This window comes from Electrona antarctica, assembly GCF_951216825.1.
Source record: "Electrona antarctica genome assembly, chromosome: 6".
In the NCBI taxonomy this organism is placed as follows: Eukaryota; Metazoa; Chordata; class Actinopteri; order Myctophiformes; family Myctophidae; genus Electrona; species Electrona antarctica.
Window position 1 is genome coordinate 40,565,174 of NC_136811.1, and position 20,814 is coordinate 40,585,987.

General features: G+C 41.3%; 3 protein-coding genes across 4 annotated transcripts in view; 2 read left to right on the top strand and 1 right to left on the bottom strand.

Moving 5' to 3' along the window:
• The first annotated feature begins 3,779 nt into the window (after window positions 1-3,779).
• LOC306924655 (trypsin-2-like) lies at window positions 3,780-6,901 on the top strand. The gene is made up of 6 exons (XM_079503239.1): window positions 3,780-3,827; window positions 4,165-4,318; window positions 5,045-5,295; window positions 5,953-6,089; window positions 6,181-6,282; window positions 6,807-6,901. Exons 1-6 carry the CDS (start codon window positions 3,788-3,790, stop codon window positions 6,852-6,854), a joined length of 732 nt encoding a protein of 243 aa, XP_079359365.1. The 5' UTR covers window positions 3,780-3,787; the 3' UTR covers window positions 6,855-6,901.
• A 3,049-nt stretch (window positions 6,902-9,950) lies between these two features.
• Window positions 9,951-12,355, top strand: mrpl17 (mitochondrial ribosomal protein L17). Of its 2 annotated transcripts, none has more exons than XM_079504407.1 (3): window positions 9,951-10,073; window positions 11,671-11,739; window positions 11,872-12,355. In XM_079504407.1, exons 1-3 carry the CDS (start codon window positions 9,966-9,968, stop codon window positions 12,148-12,150), a joined length of 456 nt encoding a protein of 151 aa, XP_079360533.1. In that variant the 5' UTR covers window positions 9,951-9,965; the 3' UTR covers window positions 12,151-12,355. The 2 variants fall into 2 exon arrangements, with proteins under 2 accessions (XP_079360533.1, XP_079360532.1); XM_079504406.1 differs by having other exon boundaries at window positions 9,979-10,411.
• A 2,987-nt stretch (window positions 12,356-15,342) lies between these two features.
• The window catches only part of tmem145 (transmembrane protein 145), a 46,525-nt gene continuing 41,053 nt past the window's right edge, over window positions 15,343-20,814 (bottom strand). The window contains exons 13-15 of the mRNA XM_079503226.1: window positions 20,160-20,280; window positions 18,898-19,086; window positions 15,343-15,898 (exon numbers count right to left, since the gene is read on the bottom strand). Coding sequence (XP_079359352.1) covers window positions 15,653-15,898; window positions 18,898-19,086; window positions 20,160-20,280 — 556 coding nt within the window. The 3' untranslated portion in view covers window positions 15,343-15,652. The remainder of the gene's footprint in view (window positions 15,899-18,897; window positions 19,087-20,159; window positions 20,281-20,814) is intronic.

The following is a 20,814-nucleotide window of genomic DNA, read 5'->3' on the forward strand; positions in this document are numbered from 1 at the left end:
AATAGTGTCCTCCATGCAGTGCCTCCCCAGTGCCTCCCCAGTGTCGCCCCAGTGCCTCCCCAGTGTCCCCCGAGTGCCTCCCCAGTGTCCCCCCAGTGCCTCCCCAGTGCCTGCAGTGCCCCCCCTAGTGTCCCCACAGTGATCTCCCCAGTGTCCTCCCAGCACCTTCCCAGTGTCCGTCCCCCCCCAGTGCCTCCCCAGTGCCTCCCGAGTGCCTCCCCAGTGTCCAGTCTGAAAAGATGAAAATCACGAAAAAACAACATACTATAGTCCATGGTTTCGGACGGCATACTATAGTATGTCCTTTTGTCATGATTTTTGAGGATTTGAAAAAAAGTTGTTTTGATTTTCAACTTTTTTTGAATACTCCAAAATCATGAAAAACGAAAGACTATAGTAAGTCTTCCGAAACCATGAACTATAGCATGTCATTTTTTCATGATTTTCAATTTTTTTGAAATCCTCCAAAATCATGAAAAACGACAGACTATAGTAAGTCTTCCGAAACCGCATGAACTATAGCATATCGTTTTTTCATGATCTTCAATTAAAAAACGACATGCTATTGTTCATGGTTTCGATTTCGATTGAAATCGCTCAACAATTGAAATCATTTGTTCAATCGTTGAACGATTGAAATCATTTGTTCAATCGTTGAACGATTGAAATCATTTGTTCAATCGTTGAACGATTTCAATCGTTCAATCGTTCAACGATTAAAATCGCTCAATCATTCAACGATTAAAATCGTTCAATCGTTGAACGATTTAAATTGTTCAATCGTTCAACGATTAAAATCGCTCAATCATTGAACGATTAAAATCGCTCAATGATTGAAATCGTTCAACGATTGAAACCTGCATTTCATGTCCATGAAATGCCTGTGCGCAACCTAACACACACACAAACACACACACGCACATATTAACTGTATGGTGATTTTGGGTGTGCCAGTATAGTACAGTGACATACAGTACAGTACAGTACAGTACAGTACAGTACAGTACAGTACAGTACAGTAGAGGGTACAGTAGAGGGACGGTACTCTGTCATTTCTCAACCGTTTCCCCCCGGGGACCCCCACACGGAGTTGCACCACTTACTTCACACGGATGTGATTTTTTCTTGTTATGTTATGGCACTCAGCATTACATTAAAAGATTGATTAGATAATGAGTGATGCGAAAAATGACTTCTGCTACTAAGTGATATTCTTCTGACAAGGAAGAAGGAAGGTACAACAGAGAGAGAGAGAGAGAGAGAGAGAGAGAGAGAGAGAGAGAGAGAGAGAGAGAGAGAGAGAGAGAGAGAGAGAGATTAAATGCTATGGGCCGCAGGCTTTGGAGCTATTACATGAGGGTGGAAAAACAATTATTGCATTCTGTCTTTCCACTCTGCAATCAACGCTGTCAGTGCCTCACAGTTGCTTGTGGCGTGTTTGTGTGTGTGTTTATTTACTCATTGTTTGTGAGTCTGGACGGGAGGCGGCTTTAGTGGCAGTGCAATGACAATTTTTACGCGGGTGATGTTGAGTGTGGCCGTGCTGCGCGACATGAGGAGATAGCCGTGGATCGACGCGGAGGGTAAGTCTGTGACGTGTTAGTGTGTTTAGTGGGTTGTTGCAGTGTGTGTTGCAGTGTGTCAGTGACGTAGTAGCTGGTGCCTTTTGTTCCTGTGCGTGCGCACAGCGTTTTGGGCACACCTTTTCAATTGTATAATAGATAAAAATAGATCCCCCGACAATGCAACTGCCTTAATTGGCTCACGTCGCTGTCACTCATTGTATAGGAATCATACATATAGAGGCGTATCATTCTATATAAACAGGTGTATATTCTATTAACCCTTTGACCTATGTATGCTTCAATTTGTTCTCTGACTGAGTGTATTCATGTGGTCCCAGCACTGTGTCCTTTGTGTGACATGTTGTTTTCCATCTGAACCAGTACAGTGTTGCAACACCACAGATATTCTGATTACTCCCTCAAGATCAGAATTGGTTGGGTGGGGAATATGGTATGATGCTCTGTGCAGTACGATAACTTGATGTCATGTCAAGTCAACCTTTTGGCAGAATCCAAATGTTCTGGCAGTATCCAAATGTTCTGGAAGGTTCTGAGAAAAGGATGACTAATGTGTTTTGGTAGAATCTTGGGAAGGGCTACGGAACATTCGTGTGCCGGCCCGGTATTGGTGATATTGTGAAACCATTGGTGTTGTGAAATGCTCTATATAATCTGAGGGCAGTCAAAGTGAAGTCAGCTAATAGCCGACTAAACCGACGGACCATATCTCACTTTTGGTTCATCTTGCTTTGTATGACAATATCATCCTTACTCTTTGTACTTATCATTTTGACTGAATCATTTGAACTCAGCCAACTTGTATCATCTACTTTATCTTTTGACTTACTCTCATTTTTGTATTATCTTCAAATAAACCTTTTTGATTAAGACCTAATTGCTTTGCCTCATTATCTACTGGAATATTGACAAACATCAATATCATCTCGATGAGGGGAAGAACACATATGTGCAAAGGCTTTGTGCACTATTATAAACTACTATAGTTAACTGACACCTTGATCACTTTGCATGATAACAAAAGGTTTCATTGATCTCATTTTGTGTTCTGCCATTCGTGCAGTAACATGTTGAGGATACTGTGTAAACAGAACAACAGGAAAAGTATACATCCTTTGTTGCTGCAGAAGAATGGTAACACTGGTGGTCTAGTTAGTATCTAGCTCTACCGGGTTTGATAACAACTTTAAAGCCTTGCAAAGTAGCAATCTGAACCATCAGCATACAGTTCCTCTAGTCATGCAGGTTTCCTGCAGTGCCAGATATTTCTGTTTAATCTAAATGAATGCAGCTGTTAAGAAAGGAAAGGAATTTATTTATATTATATTATATTATATTATATTATATTATATTATATTATATTATATTATATTATATTTATTTAAAGGAAGTAATGCTAAAAATAAATTGATATTTACTTGCGGCCCATAAAAACGGGTCACGCTCTTTCTTTGAGCTGGATGTTCTGTGCAAAATGTCCACATGCCTTGGTTTTTCCAGTGTGCTTTCCAGGGAGTCGGTGAGAGAGCCACCATCTGGCATCACGGTCGGAGGCCGCGTGTCAAGGTCAGGATGTAGATAACGTGTACCAAACGTGGTGTAATATGCTATAATTAAGTTGGATCAGATCGAGCAAACATACTTGCGTCTGCACGTCACTGTGCAGCCTGAAGCTGGGGGCCATTAGGCCTATTTGATAAGCATTTCTTGGAATTAGCTATAAATATGATCTGTCAAACATTTATTTATTTATTTTTATTATAATTTTTTGCTTTACCCCAGTCCCCACACACATTTCTGTTTTTTTTGTCACTGCTGTACCCTACTGGCTCATCTGCCAGTGAAGAGCCCCCACAGGGAGCATGTAGAGCCCCAGTGTGTGCAGTGACAAATATCACCCTCCCTGTCTGGCTTCCCTTCCCCAAACACGTCGTGCCAATTGTGTTTGTATAGAGTAGACGCTCGACAAAGACGGATGCACTGCGGTGGATTCGAGTTAGAATCCTCAAACCCCGCCACCCCACATTGGTGGGCAGCTACTTTTGACACTGCGCCACCCACGCACCCTCATTGGCATAACTTGTAATGAGCGTATAGGATTAGGATTGGTCAACAAAATCAGGGGAGTGTCTATACAGTTATGAGGGGGATAAAACGTTCCATAACATATACAGAAAGAAATCTGTCCATCCCATTCAGCCACCATGCGGTTTCTGGTCATTTGTCTGCTCCTTGGAGCTGCCTGTAAGTACGAATCCTGTACAACTAAAGGCATTTCAGAGCCTAATCAGTGCTACAGCCAAATAGAACTATTCTGCCATTGTTCCGTATGGATGCTGCTATCATGAGAGGGCTTTTGGCCCTATACTTATTATATTTGTATTTTAGTGGCATTGTTTTATTTGACATAGGTCCCTAGAGTTTGTCTATGGTCCTACTAAGGCATTCCACGTTCACAATATCACTAGCCTACGTGATTAATTAATGTTTCTAGTATTAGAATGTACCTTTCCCGAGATGCGATTGATGACTAAGGGTGCTATCAGAGATGGATAACACAAGAACACATGTATGTTTTCAGTTGCAACGGACGACGATGACAAGATCGTAGGCGGGTATGAGTGCGAGCCTCATTCCCAGCCCCATCAGGTGTCTCTGAACTCTGGCTACCACTTCTGTGGTGGCTCCCTGGTCAACGAGAACTGGGTTGTGTCTGCCGCTCACTGCTACAAGCCGTAAGTGGTGGTCAGTGTTTAAGTGCAGACGTAGGAGACAGAAATTATGTCATTACTGCTACTGCATGCTCTCATAATTCACCCCACCATTTTCTTTACAATATCTTTTTTGGGGTGGCTATTGTCTTCTGCTATAGGCCTATGGTAGAGAAATAAACACTATCTACAGGTCTGGCATGACCTCAGTCATTCTGCATTGTCAGCTATGGCTTGTACGGTATATCACTACACTTTAACAGCATGGACTGTGAGTAATAACTCCTTGTTGGGACAACTTGGGAGTGAAACTCTCTCTGGACCTCAGGTCACAGGTTGAGGCAAGCAGAAACTACATTTGGAAGTGTGTTCAATATAGAGCACAGACCTCTGCCAAGGTGGCAGTTTATTTGTATAACTTCCTGATGCCTATGACCAGTTAATCAACGATAAATACTTTTCCCAAAGTGTTGTTAATCACAAAGTTATGTGCATTTTTGTGACAGGCCACTGCCACAGTTAATCAGTTCAGCCTTGGCCCAGGACCAACCTTGATGCAAATCCATTCATCTTGCTAAAACACAGACAGACAGACAGACAGACAGACAGACAGACACTTTACATAGCAATGCATTTAGGGCTCTGACTCTTGTCGCTAAAGAGCTTTTGTTATATTTCTGTTTTGAGCATGCCATGGATCATGATTTATATCTCACTGCCTGCGGAAACATTTTTTTTTAACTCTTCCAGCAAAATGGACATTGTTCTTGGTGATCACAACCGCTGGTTTATGGATGGCAATGAGCAGACCATCTCTGCTACCCATATTATCCCTCACCCCAACTACGAGTCCTGGATCGTCAATAGAGACATCATGCTGATCAAGTTGAGCAAGCCCGCCACCCTAAACCAGTATGTGCAGCCTGTGGCTCTGCCTACTTCCTGTGCCCCCGCTGGCACCATGTGCAAAGTCTCTGGATGGGGTGTGACTATGAACTCTGGTAGGTGGCATGTAGCAGAAAATGAAGGACTACACTTGAAATTCAATATTATTCATATATTACTACTACTACTTATTATTATATTATATGTGGTTATCATTTAGACGAGCGGTCCCCAAACCTTTTTGGCCGTGCACCACCTGTTACTTCCTGACCTAGCTGATGCACCCCCAACGCTCAGTCTTGTTTTATTTGGCCAAAAGTGATTTTCACTTATTAATATGATTATGGCAAATAATCACAGAATGTCACTGCACTGAGTGACACTCAACTGTTGTCTACTCCTGCAGCTGCTCTATTCATCTCCTTACAACTGTGTTTTACCAGATTTTGCCATTTGTGCTAAATAACACCATAAAACCACCATTACCCTTTTCGTGTCATGCACCCCCCTGTTCGTTGTTCGCGCACCACAAGGGGTGCACGTACCACAGTTTGGGAACCACTGATTTAGACAGTTAAAGATCTAACTTGTCTGTAATTTAAAAGGTTCCATGTTTTTGTTTGGATGTGTATGTAAGACTCTTCAAACAATGCCTCCTAATGCAATACAAAGTTCCATTGTTTGATGATGACTTTAATATTAAATTTGTCTGCTTTCTCTCCTCTCGTTCTCCTATATTTCTGTATTTCTGCTGGTCTCTCGTCTGTTCTCAGATGCTGATAGCAATAGATTGCAGTGTGTGGATGTTCCAATCCTGTCCCATGAGGACTGTGACAACTCCTACCCTGGCATGATCACTGAAGCCATGTTCTGTGCTGGATACCTGGAGGGAGGCAAGGACTCTTGCCAGGTATGTGCCATCGTGGTTCCATCAGGCACATATTTCTGATTGAATTTCATTAGCATTGATGTTGAAATTGGTCTCTCTCTCTCTCTCTCAGGGTGACTCTGGCGGCCCTGTGGTGTGTAACGGTGAGCTGCAGGGTGTTGTGTCCTGGGGATTTGGATGTGCTGAGAGGAACCACCCTGGTGTCTACGCTAAGGTGATTTTAATTTTGTCAGCTTTATGCTTCCATAGAAAACAAACCACTGATTTCTTCCATGAAATCAATCGTTTTATATGAGAGATGTTCCATAATAGGGGCCGATTCATACTTCTATTTTACTGCTGTTTCGGCACTGTAGTGCCGAAATGATTTCGGCTCGTCAGAAATTTTCAGTAGCACCGAAGAGCCGACTTTAGGACGGTACCCGCCCCCCCGAACCTCAAATGACGTCACATTGTAGGCTCTACAGCGCTGAACCGACTTTTATTCGGCTCTAAAATAGGAGTATGAATCGGCCCTAAGCCTGATGTATGCTTTGTCTGATGCCGGTGTTGTGCAGAGCAAATAGACTATCCTACACGGTCACAAGTTCAACATTGTCGTGTGAGCATATGTACATAGTTCTGCAACACCGACGTACAACAGAGTATAAATCAGCCTTAATTCTTATTTCTGGCAGAGTGAAATTAAATTAAATTAAATGTTTTTTTTATTTCTTTGCATGTTTTTCCCTGGATCAGACCTGCATTTTCACTGACTGGCTGCAGACCACAATGGCCAGCTATTAACTACCTCCTTCAGCAGAGCCCAGATGTATTTGCATCGCTGTCTACGTCAACATTAATAACAATAAAATAGCAGTTCTTCTTTAAAGACCACTGTTGTGTTGTTTATACATTTATATTTTATGAATGATAGTATTCCTTGATAGAAGCAATTATTTCCCAGAGACATCCATTCTTTTGTAAGCCATTCTTATTCCAAATAATATGTTACTGGTGAATTACAAAAACAATATATTTCATACCAAAAAATACACAGACAATATTGTCACTCCATAATGCATTACATCGTCTTTGTTCTTAGTAAATTCTTCTCTATTTTACAGAGTGCATGTGATACAATGAATGCAACTTCATAATGTAAATTAATGTAATGAACAAATATACATTAATTAATTTGTTCAAGTAGGCCTATATTTTTGATTCACATTGACTGGAGGGCTTGATACTCACCTGTCTTGCCTTTATTGGCATGACCAAACATTCCTCTTCCATGGTGCAAAAATGTTCTTGTGTTTTCTTTTTTTTATGAGAAGCCTATGAGAAGGCATGCATTGTCTTTATTAATTTACAATTTAGGCATTAGACACTTATCCAGAGTGAATTTACAGTGTGAAATCAGAGTAGACATGAACTACAGGGTAAATAATCATAAATTCATAGTGCAAGTGCAAATAGAGAAATAAGAAACTACTAAGATACCAGCCAGGTAAACATCAAACCGACACGATACTGACATGATAGTGATACCATGATATGTGACATAGCTCTGTTTACACAATGCTGTAGCCCCTCCAACTGTATATATTTTCCTAATATTTAACTGTTTATATTATGACACTTGCTTTGGCAATGTAAACATGTTTTCTCATGTCAATAAAGCTCCTTTGAATTGATGTAGAAATTATACTCAATAGTACATATTTTTAGATAATAATACTAGATAAGAAAAACTAGGAAAACTACACAAATGTGGTGTAAATAGAGCTACACTTCCTAACCACCTGCCCACTATACCAAGACATCAGAGACACATACTTCCCACAGATTACACACACCCAAAGTGAGTTTGAAACTATGACCAACGACAAAAAAATGCCTTACCTTTTAAGAGAAATACAACAATATATGCAAAGTGCAAACACAGCAGCAGAATTTATGAACTGTTGTGACAAAAGAAGGTGTTGTAAACTAAGTACGGGACCCTCGTCTGGGTTGACAGACAGGTAGTGTGTGCAGGCTGGGTGGTGTGTGACAATCCTGTTGAAGTATTACTTTGGTACGGCGACTGCGGCGGCGGCCGGCGGGTACCCGGGAGAACAAATTAACGAGACACGAGACAGTATCACGCTAAGGTTCACAAAGTTTATTACACAAACATGAAACATATATAGTGCTGGATCATAATGACGTAACAATAAGATATGAGACAGAAGAACGTGCCTACTGCAGCAAGGCTGACCTTGCTGTCGCCTAGATGTCTCTCGTAGCCTATCTATAAAGAATGCTACAGTACCGGCAGTACACAATACATATCAAGTACACTGTATCTCAAGTTCAAGTACATAGACTAAGATGTACTGTGCATGGGCTAATATCACAACAGAAGGTTTAATGGAATACAACTGATAGATAAATTCTGACATATAGATAAATTCTGACATGTTGTTTACACGTCATGTCAAGTTGGCCATTCCATCATATTCTGTTGCTCAACACATATAGAACTTGGGCCCAGACCGTGTTCCATATAGGTCATATTTGGTCATCTTGCCCTTTTATCATCATTTTACTCTTAGCCTACTGCCTGTTTACTCCGGGTTGTTCTCCTTATCCTATTTATGTCATGTCACCATCCACGTGCCTAATCATCTCAGCCCTATATTATCCTTTATATTATTTTATCGTACTTATATTATGGATTTCCTGAGGCCACATTCAGATTTAATATCATATATCTTGTTGACTCCTTATTCGGTCTCCATACTGTCTGTCCCCAGGCAAGTAAACTTGCCATAATGAGAGGCCTATTTTGATTTGAGACATGTATTTGACCTTGGTGCCTAGTGAGAAAGTAGATAGGAGTATTTCTCTCTGTCGAAAGAGTTCACAGCTAGCAGGGAAAGAATGTTATCTTCAGGTTGCCATAGCAACGCCAGCCTCTGTGCTTTCCCGGTCTATGGCCCTCAATGACGGAACCAAGGAAGATGTCACGATACCAGTCTCATCATCCATGTGCTGGTCCAATGAGTGCTCGACAACCAGCGCCACCGTGGGATATTGCGGAAATGAACTATCTCAAGCCAATGAACATTTTATCAACAACTGACGTCAGATGCAGTATAAGCCAGGAACATACTGTGAAGAGCAGTTCGGGTTCAGTTCGGATCCATATTGGAACAATTGAATACTCTAAATTATAGTGATGTATTGTACTATTATTATTATTATCTGAACCATGTAGCACATTCTCTATGTAAATTGACTTTATTACCTACTAAAAATTACAGTTAAAACCTTAAACTTCCTCTCAGAACTTTATTTCGTCTGTCTCCAATTCGTTTTTAAGGTATCCTTCTATTTTTTATGGTACCGTGCAGCTGTCATTCAAGATTTAAAGGGCTATCCACTCATTTGTAAGGTAAATACAGCACGGTATTTGGTCTCCCTGCTGGGTTATTGAAGGTATATATATATATATTTACAGTCCTTTCTAATTAGCATTACAGAATAGATATCATTTATTTTGATCCATTAGATGGCCTTTCTCGCCATCTTTCCAACAAATTGATCCTTGGGGGTCGCCGGAATTTTATTTCCATCAACAACCACCATAAGGACTACTACCTGACCTGTACCAAGTAGACCTACTGTACTGCACATGTAAACAGGGCTGCGACCTTAAACACATCTTAAATCAGATTTTTGTATACTAAAAAAAATGCTGCTATTTGTTTCAAAAAAGCTTTAGGCTATAGGCTACCCTGTATAACATGTATATATAACGATGCAATGTGACATAGCTCTGTCTCCATTTTCAACTGTTTTATTGTATTTTGACACGTGTGTGTGTGTGTGTGTGTGTGTGTGTGTGTGTAATGTGTATAGTCGCTTACCATGGCCGCTCGTTTCTCTTGCAAAATCTGGCAACACTGTCTGGTAGGAACCTCTGTTCACAACTTCCATTTCCAAGTCGGACATACCTGGCGACGTACCAAAGTCAAAGTAAGAAAGCAAAACGCAGAGGCAAAACGGTACATGTATTGGTATTTGTGTTGTAATTTACTTCATTTAGAGAACATTTTCCTGCGGCAACCCGACTTGGTGTAAAAAACCAAATAACGACGACGTTGCTAATTTGAAACGGATAGCATAATCCATCGGGAAAGATGCGGCTGGCATTGCAGTTGTTGATATCGCATGGCCGGGTGCACAGGAGGATGGGTCTGGGCCCTGAATCCAGGATCAACATGCTGCGGAACCTTCTGACCGGACTGGTCCGCCACGAGAGGATAGAGACGACCTATGCTCGGGCAGACGAAGTTCAGTTCTATGCCGAAAAGGTGACCTGATAGTTAGCTGACGCTGCTAGTTAGCAATGACCAAAACATACCGGGGTAGGCTACTGAATACTGATATTAATGTAGCTCCGATACGTGTTACTTTTACTCTTATGTACCTGTATACAAGATGTAACAAAGTACAACCTTGGCTTGAACCCTTTCCCTCAGTCCCTACGCTCATTCTGTAGCTTTCGGGGCTACAGAATGAGCGTAGGAGCTACATCAGTCCCTTCTGTAGCCCTGAAACATGACTGCCATGATAATCATCATGACAGTCGTGACGCAACTGCAGCCTGTTTTACGCGATCGCTACATTTACAGTCCAAACGTGTATATAAACATTCCGTTTTCAAATATAAAGTACTCACAATTTGTCCCACGGGTGTTAGAGATGTGTTGGTACAGCGATTAGCATTGCTGCATCCCGCGTTGTTTAATAAAAAGCATTTTTATCCGAGCTGTTTTTTTGCCATTGGCTTTCAACTACGCGCCCCTATCGGTCGGGAGGAGTGTGGCAGTCTGAAACACTGGGTGTGTTCGATATAGGCACGCTGACAGCACTGCCAATACAGATTAATAGGCGAGTGCGCTCCCGGTGTGCAACTTTGTATTTCCCAAACGAACCCCGTTTGAGAAAAGTAGCCGGGGAGCTCGGATAAAAATGCTTTTTATTAAACAACGCGGGATGCAGCAATGCTAATCGCTGTACCAGCAAATTTCTAACACCCGTGGGACAAATGGTGAGTACTTTATATTTGAAAACGGAATGTTTATATACACGTTTGGACTGTAAATGTAGCGATCGCGTAAAACAGGCTGCAGTTGCGTCATGACTGTCATGATGATTATCATGGCAGTCATGTTTCAGGGCTATCCCTTCTGTAGCTCACTGAGGGAACGTATCGGTTCGAGGCTAATATTAATGCAACAAATGTTAAACGTGTTCCAAGTATCTAATCTATCTATCTATCTCTGTCTGTCTCTCACACACTCAGATTTAGACTCTCTTGGATGTATTGTGTCGATTGACAGACTCAAGTGTTCATTTCCCAAATACACTGTTAGAACAAAGGGAAAACGTGTGTGCAGTATAGACAAATAGAGGGGGGGGGGACTTCTGACAGAATCAGCCACAGACAGGATTAAATTATTAAAACACTTCTTTATTGAAAACTACAGATTTAGGCTAGGGGCAGTTCTTGTATTTTACATGTTACACACCATCATTCTAATCTGAACACATGTATTTCTGTTCCTAGTTGATAGAGTATGCCAAAAAAGGAGACACGGATGAGAAGGCGATGAAAATGGCAAGCTTCTGGCTCACGGTATGTGCAAGGCATTTGTTTGTAACTTCCTGAAAGCAAGAGATTTGCCCCACTAGTGTTGACTTGAATTTGGTCAACAACATAGAACGGTTGTCTAATTGAAGGTGTTTCCCCTTTCCAACGTCTGTCCAGGAGAAGGACCTCGTCCCTAAGCTCTTCAAGGTCCTTGCACCCAGGTTTGAGACCCAGACAGATGGTTTCACCAGATTGGCACAGCTTCCCAGAAGGGAGAACCTGGACAAAGCTAAAATGGCCGTGCTCGAATATAAAGGAAACCCCTTCCCACCACTCTACCCTGTCAGAAAGGTCAATGAACTGACACTGATCAACCAGCTGCTCAAAGCCTACAGAGAGGAGAGGGCACAACAGCGCCTAACATCTGCGTCACTGGTGTCATCATGTGTTGATTAGAGGATTTCAATGAAAGGAATAGAATACACCCGCACACTGTGTATTTGCTCGGTACATGAGTATTTTCTTTTTAATAATGCAACGTTTTTTCAGGCTTGACAATCCTTGTGATCTTAACACCTTGACACAATTTCAATGTTTGTTTGTCTTTGTTTTCCGTTTTCTTTTCTGTATGGAAAATAATAATAAAAAAGTAGACATCTCATGAGGATTTCAGAAGCTCTTGCCATAGCCAGAAATACTCCTGTCTCTTAGACTTAGAATGTTGATGTGTACATTAATGTGACAATTTTACAATGGCAACTGTGGTAAATGATTTTTAAACTAGTTTGGTTCTGTTGAGAAGTCTTGCCTCAGACAGCACCAGTACATAAGTTATAGCTAGATCAAATGTATAATGACTGTGTGGAAGAGAATATGCTAAGTCCATCTGCGAAGGTAACACCGCTAATAATGTAAGGCTAAGTCAAGTTTTATGATCGCTCTTCTGCCGAAGACTGCAGTGATATAGTGGTTCTGAGTGTATAATAATCGGGCTAGGCTTACATTGAGTATTACCAACCTCACATCTTTTCCCCTTGGTGCTCTACTTTTAATGTACTCCTGTAAAGAGACTGCATTCAAAATATGATTTACAGTTTGATTAATGGCTTTAGGCGAGTGCCCCAAGTGCAGCTGCACTACATACTCATGCATACGGTAATCACAAATGACACTTGGGACAAGGCCTCATAATAAAACAACATCTTTATTATTTTTGGCAAAAAGTGTATATGTACAGCATATATATAATCTTTTGACACATTTAAAATGCATTTGAACAGTGGTTACAGTATATGATGTGCTCTTAAAACAGATTTCTCTGAGTAGCCTAAAAGCTGTGCTGTTTTCTGTCATGCATACACAATCTCATTTTTATCGCCACTTCTCGTCTTCTGTCCGTAGTACAGTATGTGCGTGCGTGTTTGTCCTGTACTCAAAAAGTCAATGTACTGTATACAATTATTAAAAGCAATGATAGCCTGTCAAGTTAGTCTGGCAAACTCCCAAAAGTCTGTTAAATAAGTCATGGCAACCTTAACCATAGGCATCAGTAGAATATGAATCAGAGACACATTAACAACCAGACAACAACAAGTGCTCTAATTCAAGTATCATTCTGTTTCACGGACTAAGTTAACACCTCTTATTATATTATCACAAATACCACACCACAGTCCTAAGATCCTAATGTACTCCAGATAGCAAGGTGAGCCATTGATAAAAAACGAAGGCAATTAGTCAACAACCACTTTTGTTTTTGTTTCATTAAAAAAAAGACAGTGAACCACACAAGATACAAAATTAATATTTCTTCTAGTATTGCAATAAATGTGGTTTCATCACTGGCTCTCCTTACCTTGCTCTTACCAACTTAACTGCATTTTAATGTAAAAACGGTGAGTTACTGTATGCTAAATGTTTTTAACCATTCTCTAAAAAGCCTGTTGACAATGAATGACATTTTCAGAGCATCTAATTTATTTACAGGTGTGTGTGTGTGTGTGCGTGCGTGCGTGTATGCAGTTGGAATATCACAGGATGGTGGTGTGACTGCGGAATGAAAGCAGACCATAAAGTGACATCATCACGAATAAACAGACTAAGACGAGGAACATTAAAGTGCTCCATGCAGGACAAACAGAATGTACAGTAGTGTTATTTTCACAGTTCACCTATAATTCTTTTTTTGTCTTTGCAAGGGACATTTTCACACAATCAAATGTGAACAGCCCACGAGTATTGTGTGGATGAATGACATTGGAATTACTTTGTGGTAAACAAACAATGGAACCAGCCTTCTGCTCTGGAATTGTGAATGTCTCATGGAGAGAAAACATTAATAAACAATAAAAGACTAGGGTACGTCGTGCTGTACCTGTGTCACCCCTGTCCTTGTGCTCTAGTGCATTAGTACATTCACCAACGTCTGTACACACAGAGAAATAAAACATTTTAAGCAAGCACTCCAGTGAATAGCAAACTGAAACTATTGGATCTTTTCGACTACGAAGGATAACCCAGAATCTGAAATATTCCAGAACTTGTGAAGTACTGTGATGTTTTGTGTTTGTTTATGTTTCCAATATAACAAGAACCACCCTTCAATGGGGAGGAATCTAATTAAAAAAATAAAAAGATACCAAATAAAAAGGTCAAAAGAATCTACAAGGTCACATGACTTGTAGAACTGCAATCTTTCGAGGTCTACAAGTCTGGAGTTCTGGGATCCCAGAACTCAGGGTTAGTACAACCTCCCGAGCAGGGCCAAAATAAGTAATCCAGAACTCATGAAATACATTACACAGCAGAACAGCACGGCACAGTTCGCTTAGTTCTTGTGGTCGAAAAGACCCTCAAGGGTGACAGTTCATAACAGTGTTATGAACAATGTGAGGGGGGCAGTTGACTGGAATATCAAGAGACATCCGTGGCCCTTCCGTCAGAAACAGAATTGACCCATTCAAAAAATATATATATTATAGCCTATTGTATGCATGTAAAAAAGTATAGATTTGAATACACACAATAAGCACGTATGGTCACATGGAGTAATCTCAGATTCAGGGATGGGAAGTACGATACAAACATGCTTGTTTTACAAGTACAGGTGTCCACAAGAAACGTGACATTGTACATTTATACATCAGCATATCAATCCAATATAACCATGTGCAATGGAGGCATACTGTATAAGGGTATAAATTAAATAAACAAACTATATAGACTGTAAATATCTATGCTTTTATAAAAATGTGTCAAACATTACTCTGCCATCATTGTACTCTGGTACAATGATGGCATGATAATGATAATTCTGATGGTCACAGCACCAATTCAAATTCAATGATGTGGGGGAAAAAAGGAAGAAAAAACGAATCCCTTTGCACTAAAACCTTAAAACGATATATAAAGTGGGAGCGCTCTCCCCCTGTAACTATTTACAACTCCTTCTCACGCCACCGCTGGTGCCTCATCATGAAACGAACTTCGATGAAACGATTTCAAAGAGTTCTGTTCAAGACCCCTCCACCCCACCCCACCACCCATTTGCGAACAGCTATTTGCTCTCGACTACATCCACGTTGTCATCTCTTTCCCCCGTGTGCAGCTTACTGGTCAACATCAAATATTTATTGCTTCTTTATTCTTTTACAAGCTCAGCACTCCCTATCTCACAGTACCCCCCCAACTCCTCCTCTATTCCATTCCTATTTGCTGTTTCTCCATCTCCAAAGGTGAAAATGGAACATTTTAAAAGGATTCCATTTTACGCACACGCTTCCGATGACTTTTCTCTTCTTTATCCATCCACCTTTACATCTTTTTCCCCTTTATGACTTTCCGCCGCGTGCCTTTCATCTTGCTCGCGCATTGCTTTATATTCGTATTCAATGCATTACCCTCAGCCCGACCTCACCTTCGTGTCTGTCTGTCTGTCCCTCTGTCCTTTCTCTCTGTCTCACGCCTTTGTCCCCATCCCTGCTCCTCCTCCGCTCTGCATGCTGAAGTATTCGGTAAAGGAGGGGAGTCGGGGTGGGACCAGCGGGGAGTGCGTGGACAGGCGGGGAGGTATGGGGGGCGGGGGCAGTGGAAGGGCCGTGACCGTCAGGTCTTCAGCGACGGTGGTGATGATCTTCTGCTCACTGTTCCTCGGGACGTCCTGCACCTTGCGAGGAACAGTCTCCTCCACTGTCTTCACCGGGTCCTGGGGAAGGGGCAGGGTTTATAGCTGAGCTTTCGTACACCAGCGATTCTCAACCTTTTTCATTTCAAGGACCCCCAATTGTATATGCATTAGAGATTAGATCACGCACCCCCATGTGATACATTGTTTTACCTTTTGGATTCCAATCTATATAGTAAAATCCTCTACAAAATGAAAGTCTACAAATTAAATATTGATCAAATATTTGGAGAAATTATGACACAAATGTTAATTGGTGTAACTGTGACTTAAACAAATAATTCAACTTGCTACACAATATCTCTGTAGTCATGTAAGTTTTCTGATTACAGAGAGAGAGCCTGGGACCTCTGTGTGCAGAGACAAAGCTAGACCACTGCCCTATGATGTCTCACTCATCAAATGTCCCCTAACATTTTGGAAATGTATGTATAATACTGACATGACACTGACCATGGCATGATACTGACATGATACAGATGATGAGTTTCATGTCAGAGGGCTGTGACATCCCTGTGACAGGGCTGTGATAGGACCTGTCACATCAGGCCTCTCACAGCACTGTGACGGGGCTGGCCTGGTAACATGTTACAATGGTGACAGGGCCATGACAGCCCTGCCCTGTGAGAGGGGCCTGATGTGACAGGGCCTGACATCCATATACAATTCTACTTATAATTGTAACAGGCTTTTATCTCTGTCCACGGGAACGTAGGTTAATAATTAAATATATTACCGTAGTCCAGTTTAATGTAAAATCTGATATTTAGAAATCAATTAGATGTTTTCTAAATTATATAAGCAACACAATACACAAGCTATCTATAAATGCACCATGTCTCTGTACGTACACAGCCAACTCAAGGTACGGCCACGGAGCCGACTTGGGGACCCAACGCAGCTCCTCCAAGGAAAACAAACAAATGAACGGAGCTGAACGTGAATCCCCCCCACCGCCCACCCCTTTTTTTCCTTCACTGTATATGTTTCTTTTCCCTTTTTACCTCCTTTATGATGAATTCCTGTTCTGTCCTTTGTCTATATAGAAGTGTCTATTTGTACGTCTCTAAATGTTTTTGATGAATTGAACATGGTGGACCCTATTGGAAACAAGTGTAATGCTTAATTGGGTCGTCCACTCACAGTTAACAGCCTTTGTATTGAGTTTGTGCTTGAAATGTACTGTAATTCTGCAAACTGTTAATACATTTTTCAATCAATCAATCAATACATCTGTAATCCACGTAACTCAAGAACCGTTCGCCCCACCAACTTCAAATTCGACACACGCAAGTGACGCATTCCACACCACTACAGGGAGTGCATCGTTGCATCGTTCCAAGTAGGCCAGTGCCCAATGGGCACCGCTAATACAGCTTGCAGCAAAGTTGCAGGTTCGATTCCTGAGCCTGGCGGCCTTCGCTGCGTGTCACTCCCCGTCTCTCTCCCTGCATCCTCTATCCTGGCCTATCTTCACTGTACCATACAAAATAAAGGCAGAAACGCCCAAATGTCTTAACATTTTTGCTTAGCCAAATATAGCCAATCTACAAGCGTTACATCTGTGATGCATTGTGAGATTGTACATCTGCAATTCTCAATGTGCGAAACCTTTGTGCAATGAAGTGGCTAACCATGGAGGATCATGTCTCTGGTCTCCAACAGACAAGCTTTCTGCGGGTTTAATACAATCAGATAACAGCCTCTCAGAGCCAATCAAGGACTCCACTATCTCACCCACGCTTGGTTGATCCTGCATACAATAGTTAACACTTTACCGATTAGTATTCGAGACCTTTTTAACAAGAGTTGATCGTTTTTTTATTGACCTTGAACATTGGCCTTTCTCACCCAACAAGTAGGGGATTGCCTGGGTACTACACTCTTTTCTTGTATCTACATGCAAGAAGTGAAGCTCTGTCTCCACCACTCCTTGACTGCAGTGAGAGCACAGCCTGTCCTCCCTGGGCAGCCAGGTTTTTTCTCAATGTTCAAGCTGTGCACTCTGTGTCTGTACGTTGTTTCAGATTTGTCTCAGTGTATTAGTCACTGTGGTCAAATATGGGTTTTTGTTGTTTAGATCAAATGAGTTTCATAATTGAATTTTTTGTTGATTGATCATTTGGTTGGGTTGGATTTGTCAAGAAATTATGTCAATGTGCTAATAATTAGTAGTGAGGGTCTAATGCTAGTATGTTGAGCATCAGGGCCATTTGTCTGAGGGGACTGTAATCTATGCTGATCTTATGGCTTTTGAGGGATGTGTAATGATAGGATTCGTGGTCACTTATTTTAGTACTCACTCCCCTCCCCAGATAGTCACATGCACAGCCTGCTGTTCTACAGCGAATTAAGAGGATTAAGTAAGTAAGTTGTGTCAATATTGATGTGACCAGTATTTTTTAATGAGAATATGATAATATACAGGAAAACTGTGGAATAATGAAGTGTGGAATAAAACATATCCTATATTGCAAAATGTTATTAATTCTTACATAATTTGTCAAAGATTATTTAAAAAAAGAGAGATTTTCTCAACATCATGTCCTCAAAAACTGCCACATTTTGTGGCATTCTGTAATTGTCATTGTAAGACTGGTGCAAATGTCTTTTCAAATTATATGAAACCAACATGACTACAAACCTTTAACAAACCTTGCCAACTCAATTTTGTCATTGACCCTGGTACCATCAGTACATGTTGGCAGAATCTGCATTGCATTTGTTTATGTGGTAAAAGTGTGATTTTTACACTATTTGGACTTTTGGACATATCATACCCAGGTAGCTATACACAACCTGAGGTCAGCATTGGGTTTAATATAAAATATAATATGTTTTTGGTTTTATCCTTTATTGTTTATCTTTTACAAATATCGGTCAATACATCTGTAACCGATTTTCTAGGACTCTCCAAAATCGGAATTGGACACTGGCATCGGCTGATCTTTACGGCATACGTCCATACTAACCCTACACACCACACAAAGTCTGCCTGCTGTTTCCAGTCTCCTACTCACTGATTGGATGGAGAAGAGCTCAGTGAAGTTGGGTTGCGAGTCCCCCAGGAAGGAGCTGTTTCCATAAGCATGGTGGGGGAAGCTCTCTCCCGCCTCGCCGGCCTTCGGACTGGACAACAGGATCCCAATCTGGGACGTTCGCACGTGATAAGGGAAGTTCTTATTGGCTGCTGAGGGCCGCGTGATGATCTGCGAGAATGAGTGAAAACGCAAGAAACACAACATTGTGAGGGCAATAGACATGGATGGGTGTGTGTAGCCTATATTGTATTCATCTTGTTTTTGTGGCAAAAGCAGTGGACATAAACAGTAAAACACCCAAGGTGAAATTAGTCTCGCGTTGCCAGACTGTTGCCTCTCACAATTTTCAAATGCTTCCGTCATACAGTCTGGAGAACGGACGGTCTGATCATGAGCAAGCGAAGGGGATGTGAAGCCTCCTCCCCACTTCCGTTTCGTCTTTACAGTCGCGCAAATTTATCCAAATATAAATCAAAATCATCTAAGCATAGCTTGCTGCTTAGCAGAAATGGAAATTAAAAAAATTCAATGTAAAGATATTTTATTTAAAATATATTTTCGTGAACCGAAATGGCAGCTTCCTTGCTCGGATTTCGGAAGGTGTAATTCCAGACTATATAGCATTCAGAGATTGTGGAATAGCTACGCGAGACTAGGGCAAAATAGGAATACTACCAGAGCAGTGCAGGCTATGGATAAAGAACACTGTCCAAGATAAAGCATGTTTATGTAATAGGAGTGCGGAGGAGGCAAAGACAAGAGGACAATGAGCACTTATGCCTAAATTATGATCTGTCGCACGGTGGTTGGGCCATACCGAAAATATAGTGATCTACAAGCTCACAACGTGCCACAGTGCAACGTGTCAAATTCAAGTATAAATCAGGCTTTAGCAGCTACGACTCAAGGACAAAAGAGGTGAATAAAACAGTGTGTGTGTCACACACCGGAAAATAGATGATCTATAGACCAGCTTGTAGATCTGCTATTTTTCGGCTTTAGACTTGCGGTTAAAAATGCCAGAAATTTGTCAAAATGGCATTCATAAAATTGGCTTCCTAAAATGTTTATGTCCTCACAAGTATAGTAATACAAATGTGTGTGTGTGTGTGTGTGTGTGTGTGTGTGTGTGTGTGTGTGTGTGTGTGTGTGTGTGTGTGTGTGTGTGTGTGTGTGTGTGTGTGTGTGTGAGCGTGTGTGCGTGCGTGCGTGTACGCTTCTGCACTGTACATGATACTAACAAGGAACACAATGTGTGCGTAGAGGTGGATTCCAAGCTGAATGCCATTGACGATCTTCTCACGCGCCCAGCGAGGAATGCCAAAGTTAGCAATCAGTGCCATGACCGGTACTGCAAAAAACCTGAGAGAGAGAGAGAGAGAGAGAGAGAGAGAGAGAGAGAGAGAGAGAGAGAGAGAGAAATAAAAGAGAAAAATAATAAGGGAAACAATACATGGGGGAGACAAAGAAAGTGGGAAGAGGACGATAGCATGAGAGAGAATGGGATTGAAAAAGATATAGGCGCAGAAGAGGCACAGATAATAAGGTAGGAAATAGCAGTGATAATGAGAAAGGGAGAGAAATATAGACAAAAGTTGATAGCAGTAATGGATTTCGAGATCGTTACCACACGCAGAAAAACTGAAACGTAATGCAGCTTAGTCAAAGGGCTGCTTTTATGTTTTCAAGTCGGAGCTTAACAGTACCAACCTAGTTCATCTTCCTTTTTAATCTTGGCAGACCTCAAATCGCTGAATGTATAAAACAGGGAAGCAAAATCTGATTTGGCTATATCAGTCAATCACTGTTTTATACAGAGAGACTAAGCAGAGAGGTGGATGAGAGCTGTGTCTCACGGTACAAAATAAAAGTTTTTTGCACCCTCCATCTTATTGA

What these genes read in the sequence shown, in the direction of transcription:
- mrpl17 (XM_079504406.1), top strand. Translation starts at nt 10,238, where the DNA reads ATGCGGCTGGCATTGCAGTTGTTGATATCGCATGGCCGGGTGCACAGG. An exon ending in TTCAGTTCTATGCCGAAAAG is followed by an intron (nt 10,412 to 11,670) that starts GTGACCTGATAG and finishes TTCTGTTCCTAG; the next exon opens with TTGATAGAGTATGCCAAAAA. An exon ending in TGGCAAGCTTCTGGCTCACG is followed by an intron (nt 11,740 to 11,871) that starts GTATGTGCAAGG and finishes ACGTCTGTCCAG; the next exon opens with GAGAAGGACCTCGTCCCTAA.
- LOC306924655 (XM_079503239.1), top strand. Translation starts at nt 3,788, where the DNA reads ATGCGGTTTCTGGTCATTTGTCTGCTCCTTGGAGCTGCCT. An exon ending in TCTGCTCCTTGGAGCTGCCT is followed by an intron (nt 3,828 to 4,164) that starts GTAAGTACGAAT and finishes GTATGTTTTCAG; the next exon opens with TTGCAACGGACGACGATGAC. An exon ending in GGGTGTGACTATGAACTCTG is followed by an intron (nt 5,296 to 5,952) that starts GTAGGTGGCATG and finishes GTCTGTTCTCAG; the next exon opens with ATGCTGATAGCAATAGATTG.